We start from the raw sequence: 24,493 nt of genomic DNA, 5'->3' as shown, positions 1-24,493 counted from the left end.
ATCTTGTTGCCCTTCTGCTTTGAAGCCAAATGATTGTTGACACTGAAAATGGCATGATCAAAATATACAATCTTTTCTCATACTTGCTAACTAAGAGACCAACTTGACAACCATCTGAGGCAAGACACTATCTGTAAATGCAATCAGTGAACATCTTTGTACTTTGTAGAATTCACCAACAATTAGTAACCAACAGACTTAAGCCTATTTAATATGACAAATGAAAGAAACAATTCCACTGACAAAACATTGATAACCAAGGTATCCTGTCAATTAGTTAAAAAATAGTGATGAACTGAACAAAAACCTCCTAGTGTAATCTGAACAACTTGCTTCAGATAGAAGGAAAGATCACAATATGTCCCATTTGCCTTCAATCATTCTCAGTGGTACTACCTAGAGGATCACAAATTCACAATGCCATTTACAAACACTTCCAGAGGATGTCAAAGTCTGGGGAGAAGTTGATAAGGGCTGACTCACAAGTGCGTAGGGTAATGAGTTATGTATAAAGTTGATAGAATGAGACTTACAAAACAGAGCATCGAAGTAGTTGGAGGAGATGAAATCTACATATGGCTTCAAAAGTTCATCTCAGCTGATGTTCAATGCTTTGCTAAATGATACAATGCTGAAGGCCTAACCACTGTTCTCTTCTGCTATAAGGTAAACTAGGAAGCTGCATATACAGAGGAAGCCAAAAAAAAGTAATTTGGATGAGGCTTTAATTGGTTTGAGTTGGGAACGGTAAAATTCTCTTCATTGAGAGATAGAAGTAGTAAAAAGGCTGTTTGGGGGAAGTTGAATCAGCTTCAACCAAGAGTGGCTTAGGAACTCAATAGGATTTGTTAAAGACTACAAATTTTGGAAATGGTTATAAGGTTGTTTCAAAATCACAAGTAAATGGTTCATAAGAATCCAAAACTACAAGAGGGTAAAACAATTGATTCATGATAATTAACTTCTCACTGATACAACAATTTCCAAGGCCAGATCTTAGTGTACAATACATTCATTCACTGCTTGCTATCAAGGCGCATCCAACATAGCTCACTCAGACTTCCACTACTTGTTTGATTTTGCTACCACCAATTGACCATTAATTGACTATATCTACAGAAGAAGAACATTAAAAACAGTCCTAATTCATGCTTACATATTCAGTAGATGAGAACTGCATTGAACAAATGGAGCAGCAAGACAAAATCACAGCAGGATTAAAGTTGATTACTTCATGACTGCTTCTTTTTTTCCTTCAAATACAAGTAGTTTCTCTGAAAGTCTAAAATTACCCAAATCAAATGCCTCAAACCAATCTCAGGCCATAGTGCAGCGGGAGAATAAAGAAGACAATGTGCACTTTGCCACAAAAGAAAATTGCTTAACCGAGTTGCTCCAGAAGTCCGTATAATAATGTCTGGATCAGGACAAACTGACATGTACATATGTCTGTCAACATCTGTTACACCAATCTGGTGCTCATCCTTGTCCTTCACATTTTCTTCGAGTCTAATTAAGTTGCCTCCATCATTATTTGCATCTAGTTTTCTAATCTCATCCCATTTTTCTTCACAAGATTCTTGAACAGCATGCACAATCTCATCTGTTGATGTGTAGGCAACACAAATAGACAATACAGCTTTTGAATTACCTGATGTCTTTACCATAGCCCTCTCAGCTGCTGACCTGACGTGGTCACTCAGAAGTTTAAGGTTTCCTTGAAAGTAAATCCTAATCCCAAGGCGGTTTACAATGCTCTCCTCTTTTGTTAATTCATCAATCTTTTCCTGCATCAGTTTCATTAGCGATACAACTTCTTCAGGCCTTCGCTTGAAGTTATCAATGCTGAAGGCATAAACTGTTATGTATTTTACACCAAGCTCGTAACAATATTTCAGCATATTGATAAGAGCTGAAAATCCAGCTCTGTGTCCATTCCCATCAATCAAGTTCTGTTTCTTAGAATATCTACGATTTCCGTCCATAATGAAAGCAATGTGACTAGGAACAGGACCCACACTAAGTACAGAAAATATACATTGGCGAACAAAGCTGCTAATATTTTCAAATAGATGCCCCACTTTTTTTCCGTTTACACCTTCCATATCTACGCTCGAACTAATGCTTGATCAAGCACCAAGATCAACCTAATCAAACATTACAGAATTTAGTCTCAAATAACCGAATAAAATCAAAAAAAATTCTGCCATTAAAAAAAACAATGCAGAACAAGAGAAAACATCACAAAGTAAGTTGGCATCACAATAGTTACTAAATAAAATTAGCACAACGAGCTAATTTTGAATAATGACACCAGGAAGTTTCTTGAGTTATATAATAGGATTACTGTGTTTCAGAAGGTCTATTGCATTGTTCTATGTCTTAATTAAATTCATCGGAATTTCTTAATTTCCTCCTTTTTCTAGAAATGGGTTTGGAAGTTGCCCAAAAAAACAACTATCTTTCATCGAAAAAAAAAAGCTAGACAAATAACACATGAAATGCAATAACTAGATTCAGTACAATAGACAAATAACATGTCAACAAAAAAGGAAGGAAAATTAACATGAAATACTGCTATACCTTTTGAGAATACAAATTCAGATCTTTAAGAGAGAGAAGCCAAATGTAAACCCAAAACTAAGGTAACCACCCAACAATAGCAACTAATTTACACAAGATTTAGTGACAGAATAACATTAAAGTAAAGAGCAGTGTACCTTTTGAATAGTGATCAGAAAATAGTGCGGCCGATGATGTTTGAGGAATCAAAGAGAGGTCGGCGGCAGACCCTTCCCGTCTCTCCTCTAACACAGGTAATTTAGAGATAGATCTCTCCTTTGACCACAATGCAAACAGAACAAAATTAAGGGTTTAATTTAGTTTTTTCATTAAAAAATAATGATTTCTATTTATTGCTTACTTCATTGATTAGCTTACTAAGTTAATAATAATAAAGAAAAAAAGGGGTAGGGTTTAAGGGGTGAGGTGCGGGATTAATCATGAGTATTTGAGTTATTAAGATTTTCTTAATAATAAAGTATATATGTACGTAATTGTATATACAAAAATAAAATAAAATGTTGTGTGTGATTATGTCCATTTATATGATTTTATTTAAAATTATGTTGCTTTATCTTTTAGAGCCAATCTTTTGATATTTTTGAAGGTATAACTTATAGTTATTAGCAACAAATGTAATAATTTGAAGCATGCAATTAAAAAGATCTAAACATTTTTTAAAATAATTAAAATGTATTTTAAAGTTACTTTTAAAGTCTTAATACTAATTTATAACTATCAAAGTCAAAGTATGAGCTTATTAGTGAACCAATTTATGAAGAAACAATTGATATCATTGAAAAACAATCACTCTTGTTTATTTATTGTTTAGTAAAATAAAATATCAATAGTATCATTTGATAATGACGACGGAATAAGTTATTTTGAATTGGTTATGTTGGAATTATTTTTTAATTAATTATTGTTTTATTATATTCAAAATAATATACATTGCACTATTTTTAAGAATACGTTGTTTAGTTATAAAAATATCCTCCACCTTATATATATATATATATATATATATATATATATATATATATATATTCTTTCCAAGTTTTAATTATTCATTATTAAAAATAAATTTTTCATCTTATTTAGCTTGAATATTTTTATGTGAGCATTTTCATATTGTGTCATATGTTTTTAAAAATAAAATTTTCATCTTATTTAGCTTAAAAAGAAAACTTTCAAGGTTATTAAAATAAAAAAATTATTTATTATTTATGTTACTAAGCACACAACACTCCTGTATTGTAAAATATTAAAGTTAATTGATACATAAAATACAAGTTTTTAAGTGACCAAAAGACTAATTAATTAATGCTCAAAGCTATAAAGAGTGGTACTCCCCTTCCTAATGTATCTATTGGAGTAGAGGGTTTTAATATGGTCCAATCATATTTAAACCCTTTTAATATTTGTGGTCCTAGTACACATCGCATATATAGTAGAGAAAGAGATCTTAAAGAATTAGCTAAAATAATTGTTGTTATTGGCTTGCCTTTTAGTTTTGCTGAAAATCCTGATTTTATTCATTATATTCGAATTGTGTATAATCCAACTTTTAGATGTTTTTCAAGAAATACAATTAAAAGGGCTATTTTTATCATCAAGGTCAACATTTTCAATATCTTCGTTGTTTATTTTAGGGATAAGGGTATGAAAAATACCCCAACTTTGGTCGGATTTGCTGTTGCGATACTAAACTTTCATAAGGACATATTACCTCCTTAGACTGTTTAATACCGTATTTTAAACATATATATTTGCTCACGTGGACATAAAAATAATGCAAAATTATAAATAGTAATGTGTCCACGTGGACACATATATACCTTTAAAATACACTATTAAATAGTTCAGGGGATAAAAAATACGGTATCAAATAGTCTAGGGAGGTAATAGGTCCTTATGAAAGTTTAGTATCGCAACAACAAATCCGACCAAAGTTGGGATATTTTTCATACCCTTATCCCTTTATTTTATCATAATACTTGTAAATTGACTATTACTTATAATATGGGTCGTAGTGTTAATGATAATGATTATTTCACTATTACTGGTCGCTGGATCGATGAAAACAAAATTATGCAAAAAATAAAAATTAGGTTACAAATGTTGTGAAATGCGTAAAACCAGTAGTTACATAACTCAAACTATTATAGATGCCTTAGAAAATTATGGAATTTATAATAAAGAAATTAGTGTCACCCTAGATAATGCTTCTAATAATACATATGTTGTTGAAACACTAAAACCGACACTTTGCCCTGTTTACATTGATGGTTTTCATATTTGGTGTGTTGCACACATATATAATTTGATTGTTAGAGATTATATAAAAATCTATAATAATGGTTACATAAAATGTGAAACTGCTTGTCATTTTATTTTTAAATGTTAGGCATGAAAATCGTTATCGTGAATCTAATCTTCCCCCAAGAAAAATTCCAAAATTAGTGTCTACTAGATGAAATTCTTTATTTGAAATGTTTCAAGTCGCTTATGAATATTGAAAACCTTTACAAAGGATTTAGAATGCTCATAATTCAAAGGGATAAGGGTTTGAAAAATATCCCAACTTTGGTCAAATTTGTTGTTGCGATACTAAACTTTTATGAAGAACTATTACCTCCCTCGACTATTTAATACCGTATTTTAAACATATATATTTGCCCACGTGGACATAAAAAATAATGTAAAATTATAAATAGTAATGTGTCCACGTGGACACATATATACCTTTAAAATACACTATTAAATAGTTCAGGGGATAAAAAATACGGTATCAAATAGTCTAGGGAGGTAATAGGTCCTTATGAAAGTTTAGTATCGCAACAACAAATCCGACCAAAGTTGGGATATTTTTCATACCCTTATCCCTTTATTTTATCATAATACTTGTAAATTGACTATTACTTATAATATGGGTCGTAGTGTTAATGATAATGATTATTTCACTATTACTGGTCGCTGGATCGATGAAAACAGAATTATGCAAAAAATAAAAATTAGGTTACAAATGTTGTGAAATGCGTAAAACCAGTAGTTACATAACTCAAACTATTATAGATGCCTTAGAAAATTATGGAATTTATAATAAAGAAATTAGTGTCACCCTAGATAATGCTTCTAATAATACATATGTTGTTGAAACACTAAAACCGACACTTTGCCCTGTTTACATTGATGGTTTTCATATTTGGTGTGTTGTACACATATATAATTTGATTGTTAGAGATTATATAAAAATCTATAATAATGGTTACATAAAATGTGAAACTGCTTGTCATTTTATTTTTAAATGTTAGGCATGAAAATCGTTATCGTGAATCTAATCTTCCCCCAAGAAAAATTCCAAAATTAGTGTCTACTAGATGAAATTCTTTATTTGAAATGTTTCAAGTCACTTACGAATATTGAAAACCTTTACAAAGGATTTAGAATGCTCATAATTCAAAGGGATAAGAGTTTGAAAAATATCCCAACTTTGGTCGAATTTGTTGTTGCGATACTAAACTTTCATGAAGACCTATTACCTCCCTCGACTATTTAATACCGTATTTTAAACATATATATTTGCCCATGTGGACATAAAAAATAATGCAAAATTATAAATAGTAATGTGTCTACGTGGGCACATATGTACCTTTAAAATACACTATTAAATAGTTCAGGGGTAAGAAATACGGTATTAAATAGTCTAGGGAGGTAATAGGTCTTCGTGAAAGTTTAGTATCGCAACAATAAATTCGACCAAAGTTGAGGTATTTTTCAGACCCTTATCCCTAATTCAAATATGGACTATAGACTTGCTGATAATGATTGAAATGACGTAAAAGAATTCATAGACTTTTTAAACATTTTTTATTTAGCTACAAAATAAATTTCTAGACTTTAATATCCAACTATTTGCTCAGTTTTATCAAATATTTTATTTCTAGTAAATTTTATAAATTCAAAAATAATTTAAGGTTTGAAGTTTCTGTTAATTCCATAATTGAAAATTTTCAATTTTTTTTTTTCTATTCCTCAAATTTATTTAACCGCTTGTTTATTAAATCCAACTTACATAGAATTAGGTGCATCACGAATGGTTGAAAAAAATATCTAAATTTATATATTCAAGATTTTGAAACACCTAATTTGCCAATAATTAAATATAGTATAAAAATTGAAGCAAGAAAATTGTATGACTTGTATAATTCTCGTAGAATAAATGATGTAGTACGTAGTGAAGAACTTGAAACTTCTAAGTGTAGATATGATGAAGATAACATTGATGATATGCTAGAAAGTTATTTTGGTCCTACTACTAATGAAAATAATAATTTTGATGAATATCTTAATCAGGGAACGAAAACTATTAAGGATGCATAAGGTATACATGACCTTTTAGATTGGTGGAAGAATCGCGACAAGGAATTTTCAAAACTTCAATCAATGGCGCGATATGTGCTAGCTATTCAAGCATCTTTAGTAGCTTCGGAGGGCGCATTTAATGCAACAAGATTTCAAATTGGAGAGCATAGACATTCATTAGCATCAGACAGTTTGGAGATATCGGTATTATTTAGAGATTGGATTAATGCCGAAAGAAGGAATAATGGGCATCCAGCTTTACCTACTCAATTTGAAAGTGAAGTAGATGAAATGTTGTAGGATTGTAGTGACGACAACATTGATGCATTGGAAGAACTAGTCGATCAACAAATTCCAGATCATGTTACTACAGAAATGTTAAATGATTTAAGACAAGACTTTTATAAGAGCTTCAAATATTAGTACGATAATTCGAGGTCTAATTCAAACAAAACATTTCCTAGAAGGTGGTTGCGTAGATTAGGTCCTATACTAATATTTGTAACACAAATTGTACTATTTAATTTTTATTAATAAAATTATAGGCTATTTGTCTTAATTTTTTTTTATTATTGTCTTCAATTTAATACAAGTCTTTTTATTATATTTCAATTTTCAAATGTTTCAAAGTTCAAACTTAAGTTATAATTTGAAATTTTAAAAATTTGAAAATTGAAAGTTTGATGTAAAATTTAATTTTTTAAACTTTTAAAGTTTGAAATTTAAATTTTAAGGCTAAAAAAAAGATTGAATGAGGTCATTAACACTGAATCATCATAAGGAAGTCAAGTAGTCCGTGACTGACTAGCCGACGCTTCTGCCTTTCCTCTTTTCATGAGTCAAAAAATGTAAGAGTTTAAATCTTATTTTAAAAAAAAACTTAAGTCTTTAAGTTATATATTTTGAAATATTTCAATTTTAAGTTAGAGTTTTAAAAAGAAATATTTTAATTTTTTTAATTTTAAGTTAGACTTTAATTAATAATTAATTAGTTTTTTTTTTTTTAAAAAAATAGCTGTTGAAATCTGGATACCGATCCGGTCCCGATATGTACCGGTCCGGGATTGTAAGGACCAAGAATACCGGATATATCGATACTGGTTCCGGTTGGTTTCCTTGGGGACGACGCCGGTTCCGATTCGATTCCGGTAGGTTCCGGTCCCATTGCCAAGACTTATCGGAGATAGGAAGGAGTGTTTTTGTTATTTTATACTCCCTCCCTTCATTTTTACTTGTCACTGTTTGACTTGACACACCCATTAAAAAAAAATATTGATATAAGTATTTTATCATACTACCTCTACTAATTAATGTTTAGTATTGAATTTTGAAAAATTATATGGAGAATAATATTGAATGATAGGGGTAGAATAGAAAAAAATAATTGTTTTTTCTTGATATGTCAAACAGTGACAAGTAAAAATGAAAATTTATTTTAGGAACAAGTGACAAGTAAAAGTAAATGGAGGGAGTATATGTTATCTCATGATAAGTCATTTTAGTATTGCTATTTCACCCACAAATAAAAATAACGTATCCCAGTACTAATTATTAATCTTAGAATAAATTATCATTGACTTTATAACTAAACAAAAAATTAAAAGGTACTAAAAATTTATTTCAAAATTATTTGTTTTTATCTATCAAATCAAATGACCCTTCAGATATTCAATCCAAAATTGGAAGGTCATAATTTTTTTTTATCAATGTGGTAGGAGAAGTTCATTTTTTTTGGAAGGGGGTTGCTGCTTAACTAATAATTGCTCTGTATTTTTTAAATTAATTTGATTAGTTTTGAAAAAAGAAGTTAAATAATAGGTTTAAATTCAATGACTTCAGACATTTGCGTATGATGACATAAAAATGTTGAACTGTAAAAGTCAAACATCAAAAGTTTTCGTAAGATATTTAGTATGATTTATAAATGTATTGACCATTTTTACGAAGATATATGTGAAAATTGATTAAATTTCTTGTCATATGTGTCTGAATATTTTTTCATGTGTGATTGTATTTTATTCATACTTGACTAGAATACATGTAAAACGAAACTTCATATATATGTGTCTAGACAAAAAATAATAATTTATATTTTGAATCTCAACAATTCGACAAATGATTGAGCACTCAAATATCCTCTAAATAAACTTTAATTTGAAATATAAATTTCACATATCATGAAGAACAAAATATAATCCAATTTATCGTAAAACACTATAAATCTAACAAATCTATTTAACACTATTTTTATTTTTCAAATATGCACTTAAGTGACTTTATATGATAGAATTACTGAACTAAATGTAAAAATTGATTGATATAGTTTTAGATGTGTGAATTTCCAAGTTATTGGCAAAAATAATTTTATTTTTAAAATTTTAGAACTCAAATCTACTCCAACTAAATTTAAATTTGAAACATAAATTTCTATGTCTCGAACAAACTTCAATAATCAACTTGTCAATATAATAACAAATGTATCAAATTCACTTAACATCCTTTCAATTGCTTTCATATATGATTGATCACATGTTAACAATGTCTAAAGTTTTAATAGCTAATAAGTGTTTTGCATGCATTAAAAAATAGAAAAAACAAATAATAATGTGTGTGTATATATATTGATTTTTTTTTCTAAAGTTTTTCATGTATTTTATTTTTTCTTAGTGAAAGATCTTGTTCTATTGTTGTTATTATTCAAATAATTCAATTTAAAAAAATTTCACCCTTAAAATAATTTCATTTTAAATTTCTACCTTTTAATAATCCATCTTAAAATTAATATGAGACAAAAACATTAAATTTAGTTGGCCTTTTAACTATGTTTCATTAAAAAATAGGAAAAATAATTTCATTTTTAAAGTAAAAAAAACAATACCTGAAAACTAGAATTATGTTTACCTATGAAAATAATTAAAATTATTTTTATATTTTTTATGAGTGTTTTAACGTGAAAATATTGTTATCGTTATTTTTTTTTTAAATTCTTAAACAAAAAACTTTATTGAAAATTTTATAGGAAAAAGTTCTTTTCAAAATTGATCTCAAGCAAAAAAAATTCATTCCCAATTCCCAAACGCTCCTTAATACTTACGTAATTTGTTACCAACACAAAAACAAAATGGGGGCGATATTCTCTTTCATTCACTATAGCAACTCCCACTGATACACTGAATCTCCAGAGATCACAATTGTCTTCTCTTCTCTGTTGAAACGTTCGATAAACAATCGTCGAGGCGTGGGACAAAGACGAGTTCCGGCAAGTTCATCAAGTAAGTCCAACATTAGAAAGATCTCGTAAATTCACTGTTAAAAAACCCCCAATTTGCATATTTTCGTGTGATATAATTCATTCATTTTCGTTATCATCATCATCGAGATCGTTTGTTGTTGAGTGTTCTTCGCCTTTAGTTGATTGGGTAGAATACGGCTTTGTCGATGTAATGGAACGTGGAGTTGTCGGTACCGATTGCTTGTTATTAGATAAAGTTAATTTCATCTTGTTGATGAAGCTACATGAATAAGCATTTTCATAAAATAAAAATAAAAATTGAAGGACGATTGATCAATGTAAATTAGATGCTGTTTCTTGTACTTCAGTTGCTTTTTTTTTTCTCAAGCCTCTCAACCTTTGAGGAAGGGGTAAGGTTTGTGTAAACTCTACCCTCCCTAGACTCCACTTTGTGGGATTACGCTGGTCGCTGGGTATGTTGTTGTTGTTGATTGATCAAGGTAAAGAGTATGTGTGAATTATTACTACCAAAAAAAATTCATCAGTTTAGTTCTTTGTTATTTCAGGTTTATTTGAATTGCAGTGACGATTGGTCAAGGTAAAGGAGCAACTTCTATATAGTGGAAGGAAAAGAAGTAGAGAAAACAGTAGGTGAACGAGGTGTTTGGAGACCTTAAGCATCTTTCGAAAAGCAAAATCTGGGAGTTTATGAAATAAGAAGCGGTGTTTGATTTTTAACCTTATTATACTTCTGAAAGGAAGTGTTTATAGGCAGCACTAGGAAAAGTGTACAACTTTGTTAGAATGGAGTCTTTATGGAAGTTAGTGTATTTGCTTGAACCAGCACCCATCGCTCTTATTCTGACTGCCATAGCTGTGTCATTTGCATCTGCGTTCCGGGCTTTAAACTATGGCAAAGAAATGGAGAGAAATCGTGATTGGTCTGAAGCATCAATTACCTTAGACAGGTCTCAGGCTCTTATGATCCCGGTAGTGAGCTCTTGCAGCTTGCTTATGATGTTCTATTTGTTCTCTTCTGTCTCACAGATCCTCACTGTGTTTACTGCAGTTGCCTCAGCATCATCTCTTTACTTTTGCCTATTCCCTTATATTGCCCAAATCAAGTCCCGGTTTGGCTTAGCTGACCCTTTTGTATCTCGATGTTGTTCGAAGCCATTTACTAGGATCCAAGTCCTTTTGACGTTGCTATGCATTGGCACGGTTATAGCATGGCTTGTCTCTGGGCATTGGATACTGAATAATTTGCTGGGCATCTCTCTTTGTATTGCTTTTGTGAGCCATGTTCGCCTTCCTAACATTAAGGTTTGTGCAATGCTCCTTGGCTGCTTGTTTGTATATGATATATTCTGGGTTTTCTATTCCGAGAGATTCTTTGGCGCAAATGTCATGGTGTCTGTAGCAACCCAGCAATCATCCAATCCTGTACACATAGTGGCGAATAGATTGAGCCTTCCTGGATTGCAGTTGATAACCAAAAAACTCGAGTTGCCTGTCAAGATTGTGTTCCCCAGAAATTTACTGGGTGGTGTAGTGCCTGGATATGCTGCTGTTGATTTCATGATGCTGGGTCTTGGTGACATGGTAAATATATTTTCCTATTTGTGAAATAAGTAAAATGGTCTACGAATGTCTCCTTTTATACTCTTTTTGTTAGCACCGTGCTTGCCTAGTGCATGTTACCTCTCCTGTGTGGTTTGCGAGCTACTGCATAGGAGCGGGGTTTTTACCCTGTGCGCACCCAAAGGGTAGCGGCTGCGGGTTTCCCTTGTCATAAAAATAAATAAATAATGATGTTTGGAATTCCTGTAAAATCTATGTTAAAGGATATCAGCAGTTGTGTGTAATTGAACCATATATAGGCACTAGGTTTCATATTCTGACAGTAATAGCTCTTTTTCACTCTCTCAAGAATGTAGTATTAAAGTAGAAGGGAAGAGAAGACAATTGTGAGTAGTCAAACCATGCATTGCAGTTACAGAAATTCTAGATGTGTTGGCTTGTATGATGAACAGATGGATCTTTTTCATGTTAGGGTAAGCTATGGGATATTGTGCTTACCCAAAGGCTTATCAAGGAAGTGAGATGCATATGATTGGTAGCTGCGTAGGCACTGGGAATTTCATATATTTTTCTGTTAGTTAAGTGGATCTTTTGGGCGTAAACAAGAGATCATGATTGATGATCTGTGTTTCTGGTAGGGCTTTCATCACGGCTTTGAGGTGGCAAATTTGGACCCATTTCTTAGTGTTGTTGGTTATATTTACCTTCTTCCTCATAGTCTCTATCTTTTCTTGTTTTCTTGGTTATTATTAATTAGTAAATGAATTTCTGTACTCTTCCCTATTTCTTTTGCTTTTCTGTTTATTATTTTGGGTTGGATCAATAAAGGACCTCAAGACAGTTTTTGCTGTTTTTTTTATGCAAATGCATTGTTTGATTAGGTAATATATGCAAATGCCATATATATGTTATTTCACAAGTTCCCGGAAGGGTTCTGAAAGGATACAGAAGAAAGAATGTATCAAAAAAGAAAATACTCACTTTTTCCTATGGTCTATGATATACATTTAATGTTGACATAGTTTGATCGATTAATTAGGCTTATATGTTACATTTTCTAGTAATGAAAAGTATGAAGGTAGAAGTTTGTAAATTTGATCTAGTAACGAGTATGTCATATGGAAGTTTTAAATCTGAGTAAGTAATTAATTTTTAAATTGTGAAAGTTATATAGTTATTATCACCCCCAAGTGAAAATTCTGTCATATAACTTAGGATAAGATCAATACAAAATTTTCTCCCTAATCCTACTTTTTCCATGGAACCTTCACCACCAAACACATATTGCAGGTTTATCTGGTAATAATTGTGTTTGTGCAAAGACACTTTATACTGACGGTGAGCAAAAAGTGAACCATGCTTAACATGGAAAAACCCTAAAAAACTTTTCTTTTTCCCAATTTTTGAAATTTTGTGTGATTCTGTCGGCAATTGTTCCAAAGATAAGTCTCTAATGTTCAATGTTAAGTATCTATGGCTAACTGCATAATGCATATACACATGAATCCTGATATGTATTTCCATTTATTGAGTGTTAAGTGAATACAGTAAAGATCTCCACAGATTCTCTTGTTTGTGATTAGTCCTTCACGATGCGATACTTCCATAAATCCGCTAAATAGTTTGACGTGGACTAAGCTTTCATTGTTTTATGTGTTTTCAGGCTATTCCTTCGATGCTTTTAGCATTGGTTCTCTGTTTTGACCATAGAAAGAGCAAGGACTCTGAAAACATCATGGATATACCGCCTCCAAAGGAGGAGATATCATCTCCAAAGGGGTTTTACATATGGTATGCGCTAGCAGGATATTCCCTTGGACTGGTTACTGCCTTAGCAGCTGGTATTTTGACTCACTCGCCACAACCAGCACTTCTATACTTGGTATGTTATTTTTGCATGAAGCTCAACACCCCTTCCCAATTACTGCTGCAAGTCTTCTTTATTTGTGGGTTTTGAAGAGCCTGCTAAGTACACAAAACCATGGTCCCTACGGGTGTGTTAGTGTTGGACTGAGAAATAAAGGCACACCATTTCGTGATATGAAGTAATTATTTTAAAAACTAGAGATTTTCTTAGTTTCATACTTGTTGTAAACGACCCTACATGTATCTGATCATAATAAGAAGACTCTCGTGACCCGTCGCTTGCCAAGCCGATATGAGTATAAGCAATAACAAAGGCTTATCCAAACTAGTTGGTATCACCTAGATGGGACCTTTTCTTCCATCTTATTATGTTCTTAGCTATGTCTGCATTGATTTTTTTTTTTTGATGACAAGGGAAACCCGCAGCCGCTACCCTTTGGGTTCTTAGCTATGTCCGCATTGATTCCGGGATAGTATAGGTATATCAAGAAAAATTCTCTCCATCTGTTTAGGTCTACCCATCCCTTTCTTTTAATCACTTTAGTCATCATATCGTCGCATCTACTGAGGGTTCATTGGGAGGTGGGACATACCAAATTATCTCAAGGCCTTTTTCTTCTTCTTTTTGTTGATAATGCAAGCCTTTCTCTTATTTTATCCTATACATGTGCTACCTACACCCTTTGTCGGATGTGGCCATTTCTAATATTGTCTAACTATATGCCAGAACATCTAGTTTGGCATCCACATTTCTATGACATTCATATCGTGGGTAAATGATGAGCCTCAACATTCACAATTCACTCCCATAAGTCATTCTAGTCTCATAACTAATATGTACAATTTGCCTTTCTCTTTGTAAGGTATCTTTCTACAGTTTCAAAAAAAAAGGTATCTTTCTACTGCATAACACTTTCATAACAGTCTTCCATTTAAATCATCATATTTTAATTCTATGTATTGCATCTTCATTGTCATGCCATTCTCGTAAAAGTCTGAGCTTAGATATCATAGTTATCATCAACTTTTAGGCACTGCAGTTCCACTGATCTCATATCATTTTCATTCTCCTCATTAGAGCCAAGTTTTGTAGCGCATATATTTGTTGCACTACTACCTATCCTAAAGTCCTTGGTCTCTTGAGTGTCTCTCTATATTTCCACCATTTAGTTAACTCCCTTGATAGTTTCATCGTTTGACTCAATATCACCAGCAAATAGTGTACATCATGGAACATCATTCTTTATATTGTTGGTTGGTTCATTTGTACAAGAGTAAATGCGTATCAGCTCATCTCTGGTATAAACCCACGTTTAGTGGAAATACTTTTATATTTAGGGCATTATTCCCACATATGTGATTGCTCTTTCACACGTGTTCCTTTATGGATTTATATATAATAGAATTTTGTTTTGCCTGTGCACTAGCTATAGAACTTTTTACAACACTGTTTAATAGTCTTTATCATATGTTATCGCTTGGTCAATAAATGATGTGGAGATTCTTTTTTCTTTTCCGGTCAACTTTCATATATCTTCCTAGCAAAAATATAGTTGTTGTGTTGATATACTTGGCATAAAATCAAGTTGCTTCGCTATTACAAAGTAATATACCTAACTTTAGACTTTCAATCTTTTCCAATGTTTCAATCTTACGATTCATATGTTCAAGGGGTTGTTTGGTAGGGTATATAAGAATAGTGTTGAATATGGTGTATTAGTAATGTTGGTATTAGTTATGGTGTGATTAATTCTTATGCAATGTTTGGTTTTTGATGTATTAAAAATAACATGCATTGTATAATTTCTAAAATAAAATAATTGTTTACACCACAAATACAATGGATAGGATGTAGGAAAAAGTTTTGAGAAACAATTGTGTCTTTAACTATGCTAATGCATGCATTAAAATCTCTTGCATTGCTAATATTATGATTTTTCATGTATTAGTTATTCATAACATAATACCAAATAGAGCGTGCATTAGTTATACATAGATTGAAAAAGTATGCCAAACAAAATATTAGTAGTATACAAAGCTAATGCATGCATTATTTTTTCTAATTCATCCTACCAAACGACCCCTTAAGTTCATAGAGTTCTGCACAACTTTCAATTAGTTTCTTTGTTTATATATGTTAGAACTTTATAAGGTATTCTTTGTCTACTTATTTGACATCTTTTCACTACTTACATAACTTCAAATAGTTTGTTAGTCATATTCCTCCTACTTTTCCAATTACTTCCATATCTCCATAGGGATATCATGGACCATAGGTTTCTTATTCTCATATTCTAATAACATCTTTTACTCTGTCAAACCTAACTATGTTATGTGAGGTTTCCATCTACCACTGATATATTAAGATTTATAAAACTATTCTCTTACTTGTGATGAATGATTTATTGAGTAGCACATTCAAGTCCTTTGATCTTACCATCTCCCGTTAGACCTTGTTAGACATCGTGTTTAATATACTCGGTTCAATTGTTCAACTCTCTTCTCTCTCTGCTAGTTGATATATTTCCCTCTCTCATTCTTGGGTCTCTAATGGTACAAGTTGACTAAGCCTTAACCTTAGGTTTTACCAAATGTTTTCGTGGCCTTTTAATTATTTTTTTTGATACTCTTTAAATGCTTCACCTTCTTATGTTGTTGGTAGTTTCCTATAATACTTTTGGTCAAGTTCCTAGGTCTTTAGACACATAGTCCTTTGTTAATGCAAGTTGTCATTTCCTGACGCTAAGACCTTCGTGACTTTTAGGTAAGTTTGGAGTCTTTTTTTTGAGAAAGTTAACTGGTATTATAAACAAAAGGAGTACACCAATAGCGTGCTCCTACATAGTTACATCAAAAGTATGAAAGGACAACCCAAAACAAAATCTATCTCCTATATCCCTTATAAACTGTCTAAAAATAGGGTAATTTCCCCTATATCCTTCGATATAGAATGGATACACCAAAAGTAAAATATTACTAAACAGTTCATCTTTATACTTTGGAAGGGAATGCTCCTGTTCTCAAAACATCTCTGGTTTCTCTCCTTCCAGATTGTCCACCAGATGCAAGCAGGGACAATCTTCCATCTCTCCTTGTGTTTTGACTGATTTCCATCTCTCCTTGTGTTCTGACTGATTTCCATCTCTATTCCAGCATGCTAGTACTTCTGAAGTATGCCTTGGCATGGCCCATCCAATACCCCTCAGATTAATGAACCATTGCCATAATTTTCCAGTGACTTTACAATGTTGAAAAAGATGATTTACTGTCTCTATTTCAGCTTCACAAATTCTGGAGCATAATTGTCTGCCCCTTTTCATAAGGTTGTCCTGGGTCAGAACTGCTTGACTTGCAACTAGCCAAGTAAAACAGGCCACTTTATGAGGTATCTTCCCTTTCCAGATCATCTTCCATGGCCACCATTCCTTGGTTTCTGTTGAGATATTCAGCATCTTGTAGGCTGCTTTCACCCTGAACTTGCCATCTTTGTCCAAACTCTATAACAGTTTGTCTTCCTCAAACTTGAGACTCTTAGCTTGTTCTAAGGTATTGTAGAACTGATTCTTTCCACTTCCCAGTCATTGAGGAGTCTTCTGAAGGACAGATTCCAACCTTGTGCATTTTTGACCTCTGAGATAGTAGCTAGCTTCTGTTGATTGAGATTGTAAATGTCTGGAAACTGTTGCCTCAGAGGTGTTTGCTTCACCCATATATCATTCCAGAACATGGTCTTTCTGTTATTACCCACTTTGATCACAGAATTGCCCCACATTTTTGGCCACTGATTTCTGATAGTCCTCCATAGTCCCCTTTCATAAGGAGTTTTAACTGCCTGAGTAGTCCATGGTCCTTCCCTACCATATCTTGCAATGATGATTTTCTTCCATACGCCCTGCTCATCTGCTGCCAGTCTCCATAGCCATTTTAACAGAAGGCTCTTGTTTTGTGCTTTCAGATTCTTAATTCCTAAACCTCCCTCTTTTTTGGATGTCATGACAACCTCCCACTTAATCAAATGGTGTTTCTTCTCCCCTTCACTGACCTTGCCAAAGAAAGTTTCTCCTGATAGCATCCAACTTTTTGATGATCTTTCCATGAATGGGGAAAAGGGACATCATGTAAGTTGGCATGGCATCAAGAACACTATTGATCAGTGTGACTCTGCCACCTAAAGATAAATATTGACTTCTCCAGTTAACTAGCTTCTTTTCACACCTTTCCACCACAGAGTTCCATATGTTCATGGACTTACTCTTAGCTCCCAATGGCATTCCAAGATAGGTGGTGGGAAGCTCTCCTATCTTACCACCTAAAATGTTTGCCAAAGTACTGATTTCTGGAACTTCATTCACAGGATAGATAAAACTCTTTTCCCAATTTATATGAAGTCCAGAAACTGCTTCAAATAGGATGAAGATAACCCTTAGGTGTTTTAGTTGTTCCTTCTCTGCTTCACAAAATACCAAGGTGTCATCAGCATATTGTAAATGGGAAATAGACACTCCCAAAGAGTTTCCTTCATTCACAGTGAAGCCCCTGATTCTGTTATTCACCTGAGCACTCTTTAGCATGTCACTTAAACCTTCCATGGCCAAAATGAAGAGAAAAGGAGACAGGGGGTCTCCTTGTCTCAACCCTCTCTCAGAGGAAAAGAAGCCAGTTGGCGAGCCATTTATCAAAACTGAAAACTTTACTGTAGTTATGCAGAACCTCATCCATTTTATCTATGTGTTGCCAAACCCCATCCTCTTTAATGTTCTCCACATATGTTCCCAATTCAAATGATCATAAGCCTTTTCTATGTCTAGCTTGCATAGAATTCCTGGAGCTTTGGATCTGTATCTCATGTCCACACATTTATTAGCCACCAGTATTGCATCCATAATTTGCCTGCCCTTTATGAATGTCATTTGTTGTTCATCCACTTGTTTTGACATAACTTTCTTGAGTCTCTCTGTTAAAATCTTTGATATGATTTTGTAGATACTCCCAATCAAGCTAATTGACTTGAAATCTTTCAATTCAGATGCTCCAACCTTCTTGGGGATCAGGGCTATGAAAGTGGCATTGAAACTTTTTTCAAAGTAGCCCTGGTCATGAAAGTTCTGGATGGCACCTACCACTTCCTGTTTTATCTCTTCCCAGCACTGTTTGAAAAAGGCCATTGTGAAACCATCAGGGCCTGGTGCCTTATCCCCTGCACATGAGAACACACAGTTTTTAATCTCCTGCTCTTCAAATTAGGCTTGCAGAGCTGCATTATCTTCTTCATCTATCCTGGCTTGACCTCTAGGGTTGAACTGAGGTCTCCAGAATTCTGTCTCATTGTAAAGTTTTTGGTAGAATGTAGTAACTTCATCTCTGATCTCAGCTGGTTCAGTCACACTGGACCCATTTATGATCAGTTTATCAATGTTGTTATACCTCTTGTGACAATTAGCAGTTCTATGGAAGAACTTTGTATTCATGTCCCCTTCTTTGAGCCACAATGCCCTAGATCTTTGCCTCCAAGCCACTTCCTCTCTCTTGGCATTTTCTTCAAACTCCACTGTCAATACTGCTCTTAAATAGGACTCATCATCTGATAGGATTCTCTGATCTTGTATCTGGTCCAGTTCAGCCAGTTGGTTAAGGATGCTCTGTTTTTGCATACCTAGGTTGCCATGTACTGTTTTACTCCATTCTTTCAACTTGACTTTCAGTAACTTTAGCTTGCAAGCTAAAATATGATCTGGTTTTCCCACATAAATTGCAGAGTTCCACCATTCTTTAACTCTTTCTTTAAAGTCTTTAGTTTGCAGCCTCCAATTCTCAAACTTAAAATTAGAGGTTGATCTCTCCAATTACCACATTCCAACAACAATGGATTATGGTCGGAAGTTACTCTAGGTAAGATTGATTGTTTGATCTTTCTAAAAGCTACTTCCCATTCCTCAGATATCAGGAATCTATCTAATCTTGCTGCAATATCATATCCATCCCCTTTCCTCCATGTGAATCTGCTGCCACCTACAAGAGGTAAGTCTTGCAGTTCCATGTCCTCTATAAATTCAGAAAATTCTTCCATCTCCTTGTTGAATCTGTTGCAGTTTTTCTTCTCAGAAGGGAATCTCACTACATTAAAGTCCCCAGCCACCACCCAAGGTCCATTAATAGACCCCTCACTGCCCCAGCTCTCCCCATACTTCTTCTCTTTCTTCTCTACTATTTGGGGCATAGACACCTGAAAAATGCCATCCCAAATCTTGTGCTTTCCCTGTGAACTTACAAGTGATGTTGTAAGCCCCTACTTCACATACTTCTCCCTCCCAGATACTACTATCCCACATGATAATGATACCACCTCTTGTCCCCCGTGCCTCTAGTTGTGCATATTTCACCTTCCTATTTGCCCACAAATCTTTTACAATCCCGCTTATATCTCCACTGATTTTTGACTACTGGAAACAATAGTTGAAGTCTATTTGGTTATGATTAGGTTTACTCTTAAATGTATGATTACTTCTTTTTATTTATAAAATTAGGTGTAAGGCAACACTTTATATTTGCTTACTTTTTTTAAAAGACATTCTTCATCGGTCAAAACCGTCGGTATATCTACACATAGTGACATATCCGTCCTTCAAATTCATGGTAAAGATGTGTTGGTCATTTGGTATCCATTAGATCAAGGTATACATGCTTTAACTTATCTAACTAGTTTGGGTTGGTTATATGAATCCTTGATATCTGTTCGACTCAAATTTGATCATGTCGTTCAGATACAAAATGATTTTTTTCAAAGACATAGTAGGTTTCTCTAAAACTGGATATTCTCCAAAACTCAGTGTTGTCACGATCCAAAAATCCCATTGGGACATGAGGGCATCCACTATCCCAGCTACCGCTATCCTTGGGAAACCAAAAGAGCTATCGAAGGAAATGGATGCAGCCTCTCCCTTGGCCTTTGGAGAGGAGAGGGCAGAGAAGAAAACGTCCTACGGTTGGAGGAGTCGGTGGTTGTGGTGGTGGTGGAGAACATATTACGGCGTTGACCAATTCCTTTACCCTGCTTTTTCCCCTTCTCTTTCGAACTCCAAAAACCAAGGTTCGACTTGCATGTGTTAAGCATTTAGTCTGAGTAACATGATGTTCACTTCTTAGAGCTTAGGCCACTACCTAAAAGTAAACTTTTTGCTCTTTTCCTCTTACATAACAACGATGGAGAAAAATTCCGTCCCTATTGTTACAAACATACGATTCATGGGAAGATAAAGAAATAGAGCGAACCAAGTACATGTGTCTTACCCTTTCAAGGAAGGGGAAAAATGACATTAAGCGATGGCTCAGGGAGGGAAGGCGCAATACAGACTTGGTTAATCACATAATCGTTGTCGAGTGTTGTAAGTGCATAAATGTAGCCAAGTTAGCCAGGATGCTTGCTCTTGAATATGAAGTAAGCATGGTCATGGGCCAATATCTCGGTGCGTAGGCGAACCCTATTTCTTTATTAACTAATTAACAATTTAACTAATGCAAAATTTATATAAAATAAACAATTAACTCTTATAAAAGTGGAATAAATAAGTCAAAGTCAAAACTACCTCAAGACTTGGTGACACCAGTACAAGAACATTTATGAATACAAAACAAATTTAAAAACTAAAACAATTGTTTAGAACTACATAATACGAAAAAAACCAATTCATACCCAATATGATGTTGAAGTTTACCATATTCAAAATAATTAAATCTTCCAACATGTCCTATACTACCAAGTCAACTACTCAAGATTGATGTAATCGATCCACCACTAAGAAGAAATGGGGACACAATCCTACAAATCTCTAATCAAACTAAAAAGACCACTAGCATACACATGACTTAAGGTAGATGTAACAACCAAACCTTATACTAACAAATTAGGACCATCTCTTACATGGATCCTTGATTCCTAGGTTTCTATTATGTTTTGTTTTTATCCAAGTCTGTATACTTTCTACACATTGTATAGGTGTTTAAGTGACAACTTCCCTCTGTATAATTTTAGAGGCTTTTCTTATCTTCTTTTTAATCTTCAATCTCATAGTGTTGTATATATGGGTAGAAACTTACCCGCACCCGGTGTTTACCCTAAACTAATAAATGCTAGACAGTGTCTTTAAGACACACATTTATAATTATCAGTTAACTGTGGTTAAGTGATGTGTATTCTCACTTTGATTTTTAACTGCTAATGTTAAATTGCTTAGCTTGGGTTTAAACATTGCATGCTAGTAAGTTCTTAAGATGGTGCCTATGGAGGTCTACCTAAATGTGCATTTAGATCAATGGTTTATATCTCTGCAAATTTGTTTTCTTTTTCCTTATCAAATTCAAAAGCATCGAGGTGGTGTCCAACCAGTGTGAATGTGAGACTCTTACATGCTACCTAATATTTGATCTAGTGCGTTCTAAAGGAAGAGTTTGCATTGCACATATGATATCTTAAAGAGATACTGGGTTGGTGTTTATTGTCCAGTCCCCAGGGAGTGCTAGTTATTCAGGATGTGCATGAGCCACTCTAAGACTTGAGTGATATTTCATGCTTGCATGAACAGATTAATCTGTTGTGCATTTCCTACATCAATTCACACCCTATTTTTAAAATGTTTGTAAACTCAGTTCATTGTTCACATATTAATTTTACTAGACGGTGACTAATTTTTACTCTAAAACTCCAGAAATGAAAAAATAACTAAATGCGACTAGAACTTGTAACAAATTTTTAGTAGTTTACTACTGTCTTTTGTAAAAACTTCTTGAGATTATCTCGTTAAAAAAAAAAAATCTTCTTGAGATTATCCTCTTATGCTGGTTTAAGAAGTTCAGCTTCCATAACAAGCATGATCCAATTTGGTCTTAAGCTCATTTACTTCATATATTTGGCTAAAATAGGTACCATCAACTTTGGGGCCGATAATTGTCATTTCATGGATGAGAAAGGAGCTAGCGGAGCTGTGGGAAGGATCACCGTCAAACATAAATGAGAAAACTCGTTTTACTGACGTCTGAGCTCTTGCGTTCTTCCCATAAAGCTACATCTAGGGAGGGCACATCCAAACCTGTAAATTTACTTAGTATAATTCAGTCCCATCTGTTGGATATTTACAATTTTTGTTGGACCTATGTCTTACGTATATTTACGAGGTTGTCAATCTTGAGACAGCGACGAGCCTCAGACTTGTGTTGCAATTACAAACGCTAATATTTCTATTATTGGAGTTGAATTGTCTTTATTCCTCCCATTTCCCAGTGATTTCTAGGGAAAACTGGTAATTCTATTTTGGAGGCAGAGGTAGAAACTATAGACCACCATTTTCTTCTCTTGCTGTATGGTTCATATGAATTTCAACAGGTACCGGCGAAGTTGTTGTTATGTGACTAGGAGGTTATTGATTCAAGCTGCGGAAGTAACCTTGTATAGAAATGCAGGTGACTAGGAGGTTATTGATTCAAGCTGTGGAAGTAACCTTGTATAGAAATGCAGTTAATGTCTTACAATAAACTCGTGGTTCGGTCTTTTTTACCGGACATGTGCATAGCTACTCGGTAGAAAGTAAGGAAAAATAAAAAGGAGTGCATGATTTCCACGTTCTGTAACTAACTATTTTAGTTCTACAATAAAAAAGAAGACCTTTACATGTCAATATTGTTGTATGCATATGATTGTAACCCTGAAGGGTATGCAATGCCAATAGTAAAATATAGTTGAAAAATCATATTGTTGTATGCAGTTAAGATATACATAATACATGTGAATTATGAGCCACAAAGGTATACATAACGTACATATTTAATGGATGTTTTGAAGTAATATTTTTGAGCAACTTTTTGGCAGCATAAACATCCACCTTAGTTTCCCAATAGTAACTAAATAAAATATAATAATTCCGTGCAAATTTCGTTGAATTAATCAAACAATTAGTCCCATAGACATGTAATTTTGAATGCAACTATTTTGTGAGGAAAAGATTTCGGTGACTTGTGAATATCATTATCATCTTAATCATTTTCTTGAAAAATAAGTGATTTTTTTAATTTACTTTTTAATATTTCAAAAATGAATTAGAGTCTCTTTGGTTAAACTTTAAAATAGTAGTTTTTTAAGAAGTCAAACTTCAGTAACTTTAAAGTTAAAAAATGAAGTAGGGAGTACTGCTTTTAACTTTTTCAAAGTCATTTTAAATTTATTAGAGTTATTTTTAACTTTATCATTCTCAAAAGTTAAAAATATCTTGAAAGTAAATTTGACCAGCTTTTAAGTCAATTCAAACATGCAATTATTGTTTCAAAACTAGTTATATGTAATTTAGGAAAATGTTATACGGCTGGAGATGAGGTGTGAGATGGGTGTCGGAGTGGCATGGGTACCTAGTCAACGAGCGGTAAAAGGCTGTGGAGGAGATAATAATTTGGAATGTTAATTATGAAACTTGTTTTTCATATTTCCTCTAGAAAAATCATTTTCCTTGAGGTTCTTGAAAAAATATTTCAGCCAACTAGACAATCAAAACTGATTTTTTTTCACCAAACACACCCCAAGTGACTAAATATTAAATAACTCTCACATTAAAATACATGATTTTTTTTATATAAAATAAAATATGGATAATATTACATATATTATCATTTCGAGAATTAACAAATAAGTGCTTTTCAAAGAAGTAACAAATAGTTCAAAGTAAGGTCGTTCAAAATCGTTAATTCGAACCGAAAAAAAATATTGATTTATTTGTAATGGGTTATTGGTTTAGCAATTTTTTTAATAATTTTGATTTTTTTTATTATTGAGTTGTCGATTCTTAACGGTTTGAAGTTTTTTGTTAACAGGTTAATCAATAACTCAATATTAAATTAAATAATTAT

At 33.2% G+C, this 24,493-nt stretch overlaps 2 protein-coding genes across 3 annotated transcripts; one reads left to right on the top strand and one right to left on the bottom strand.

Annotated features, from left to right (window-relative positions):
• Window positions 1–925: 925 nt before the first annotated feature.
• On the bottom strand, window positions 926–2,876 carry LOC125860678 (dehydrodolichyl diphosphate synthase CPT3). 2 transcript variants are annotated; one of them, XM_049540684.1, is made up of 2 exons: window positions 2,721–2,876; window positions 926–2,147 (listed from the first exon to the last, which is right to left on the bottom strand). In XM_049540684.1, exon 2 carries the CDS (start codon window positions 2,103–2,105, stop codon window positions 1,233–1,235), a length of 873 nt encoding a protein of 290 aa, XP_049396641.1. In that variant the 5' UTR covers window positions 2,106–2,147; window positions 2,721–2,876; the 3' UTR covers window positions 926–1,232. The 2 variants fall into 2 exon arrangements, with proteins under 2 accessions (XP_049396641.1, XP_049396642.1); XM_049540685.1 differs by having other exon boundaries at window positions 926–2,149; window positions 2,724–2,876.
• Window positions 2,877–10,005: 7,129 nt separating this feature from the next.
• LOC125859273 (signal peptide peptidase-like 1) lies at window positions 10,006–22,861 on the top strand. The gene is made up of 4 exons (XM_049538973.1): window positions 10,006–10,199; window positions 10,726–11,761; window positions 13,404–13,622; window positions 22,523–22,861. The coding sequence occupies exons 2-4, from the start codon at window positions 10,964–10,966 to the stop codon at window positions 22,637–22,639; spliced, it is 1,134 nt and encodes a 377-aa protein (XP_049394930.1). The 5' UTR covers window positions 10,006–10,199; window positions 10,726–10,963; the 3' UTR covers window positions 22,640–22,861.
• Window positions 22,862–24,493: the final 1,632 nt, after the last annotated feature.

Source organism: Solanum stenotomum, chromosome 3 (genome assembly GCF_019186545.1).
Source record: "Solanum stenotomum isolate F172 chromosome 3, ASM1918654v1, whole genome shotgun sequence".
NCBI lineage: Eukaryota > Viridiplantae > Streptophyta > Magnoliopsida > Solanales > Solanaceae > Solanum > Solanum stenotomum.
This window is presented reverse-complemented; position numbering and strand designations above follow the sequence as displayed.

Coding starts and splice junctions, on each gene's coding strand:
- LOC125859273 (XM_049538973.1), top strand. CDS start 10,964: ATGGAGTCTTTATGGAAGTTAGTGTATTTGCTTGAACCAGCACCCATC. Junction 11,762..13,403: donor TGCTGGGTCTTGGTGACATG/GTAAATATATTT, acceptor ATGTGTTTTCAG/GCTATTCCTTCGATGCTTTT. Junction 13,623..22,522: donor AACCAGCACTTCTATACTTG/GTATGTTATTTT, acceptor TGGCTAAAATAG/GTACCATCAACTTTGGGGCC.
- LOC125860678 (XM_049540684.1), bottom strand. CDS start 2,105: ATGGAAGGTGTAAACGGAAAAAAAGTGGGGCATCTATTTGAAAATATT.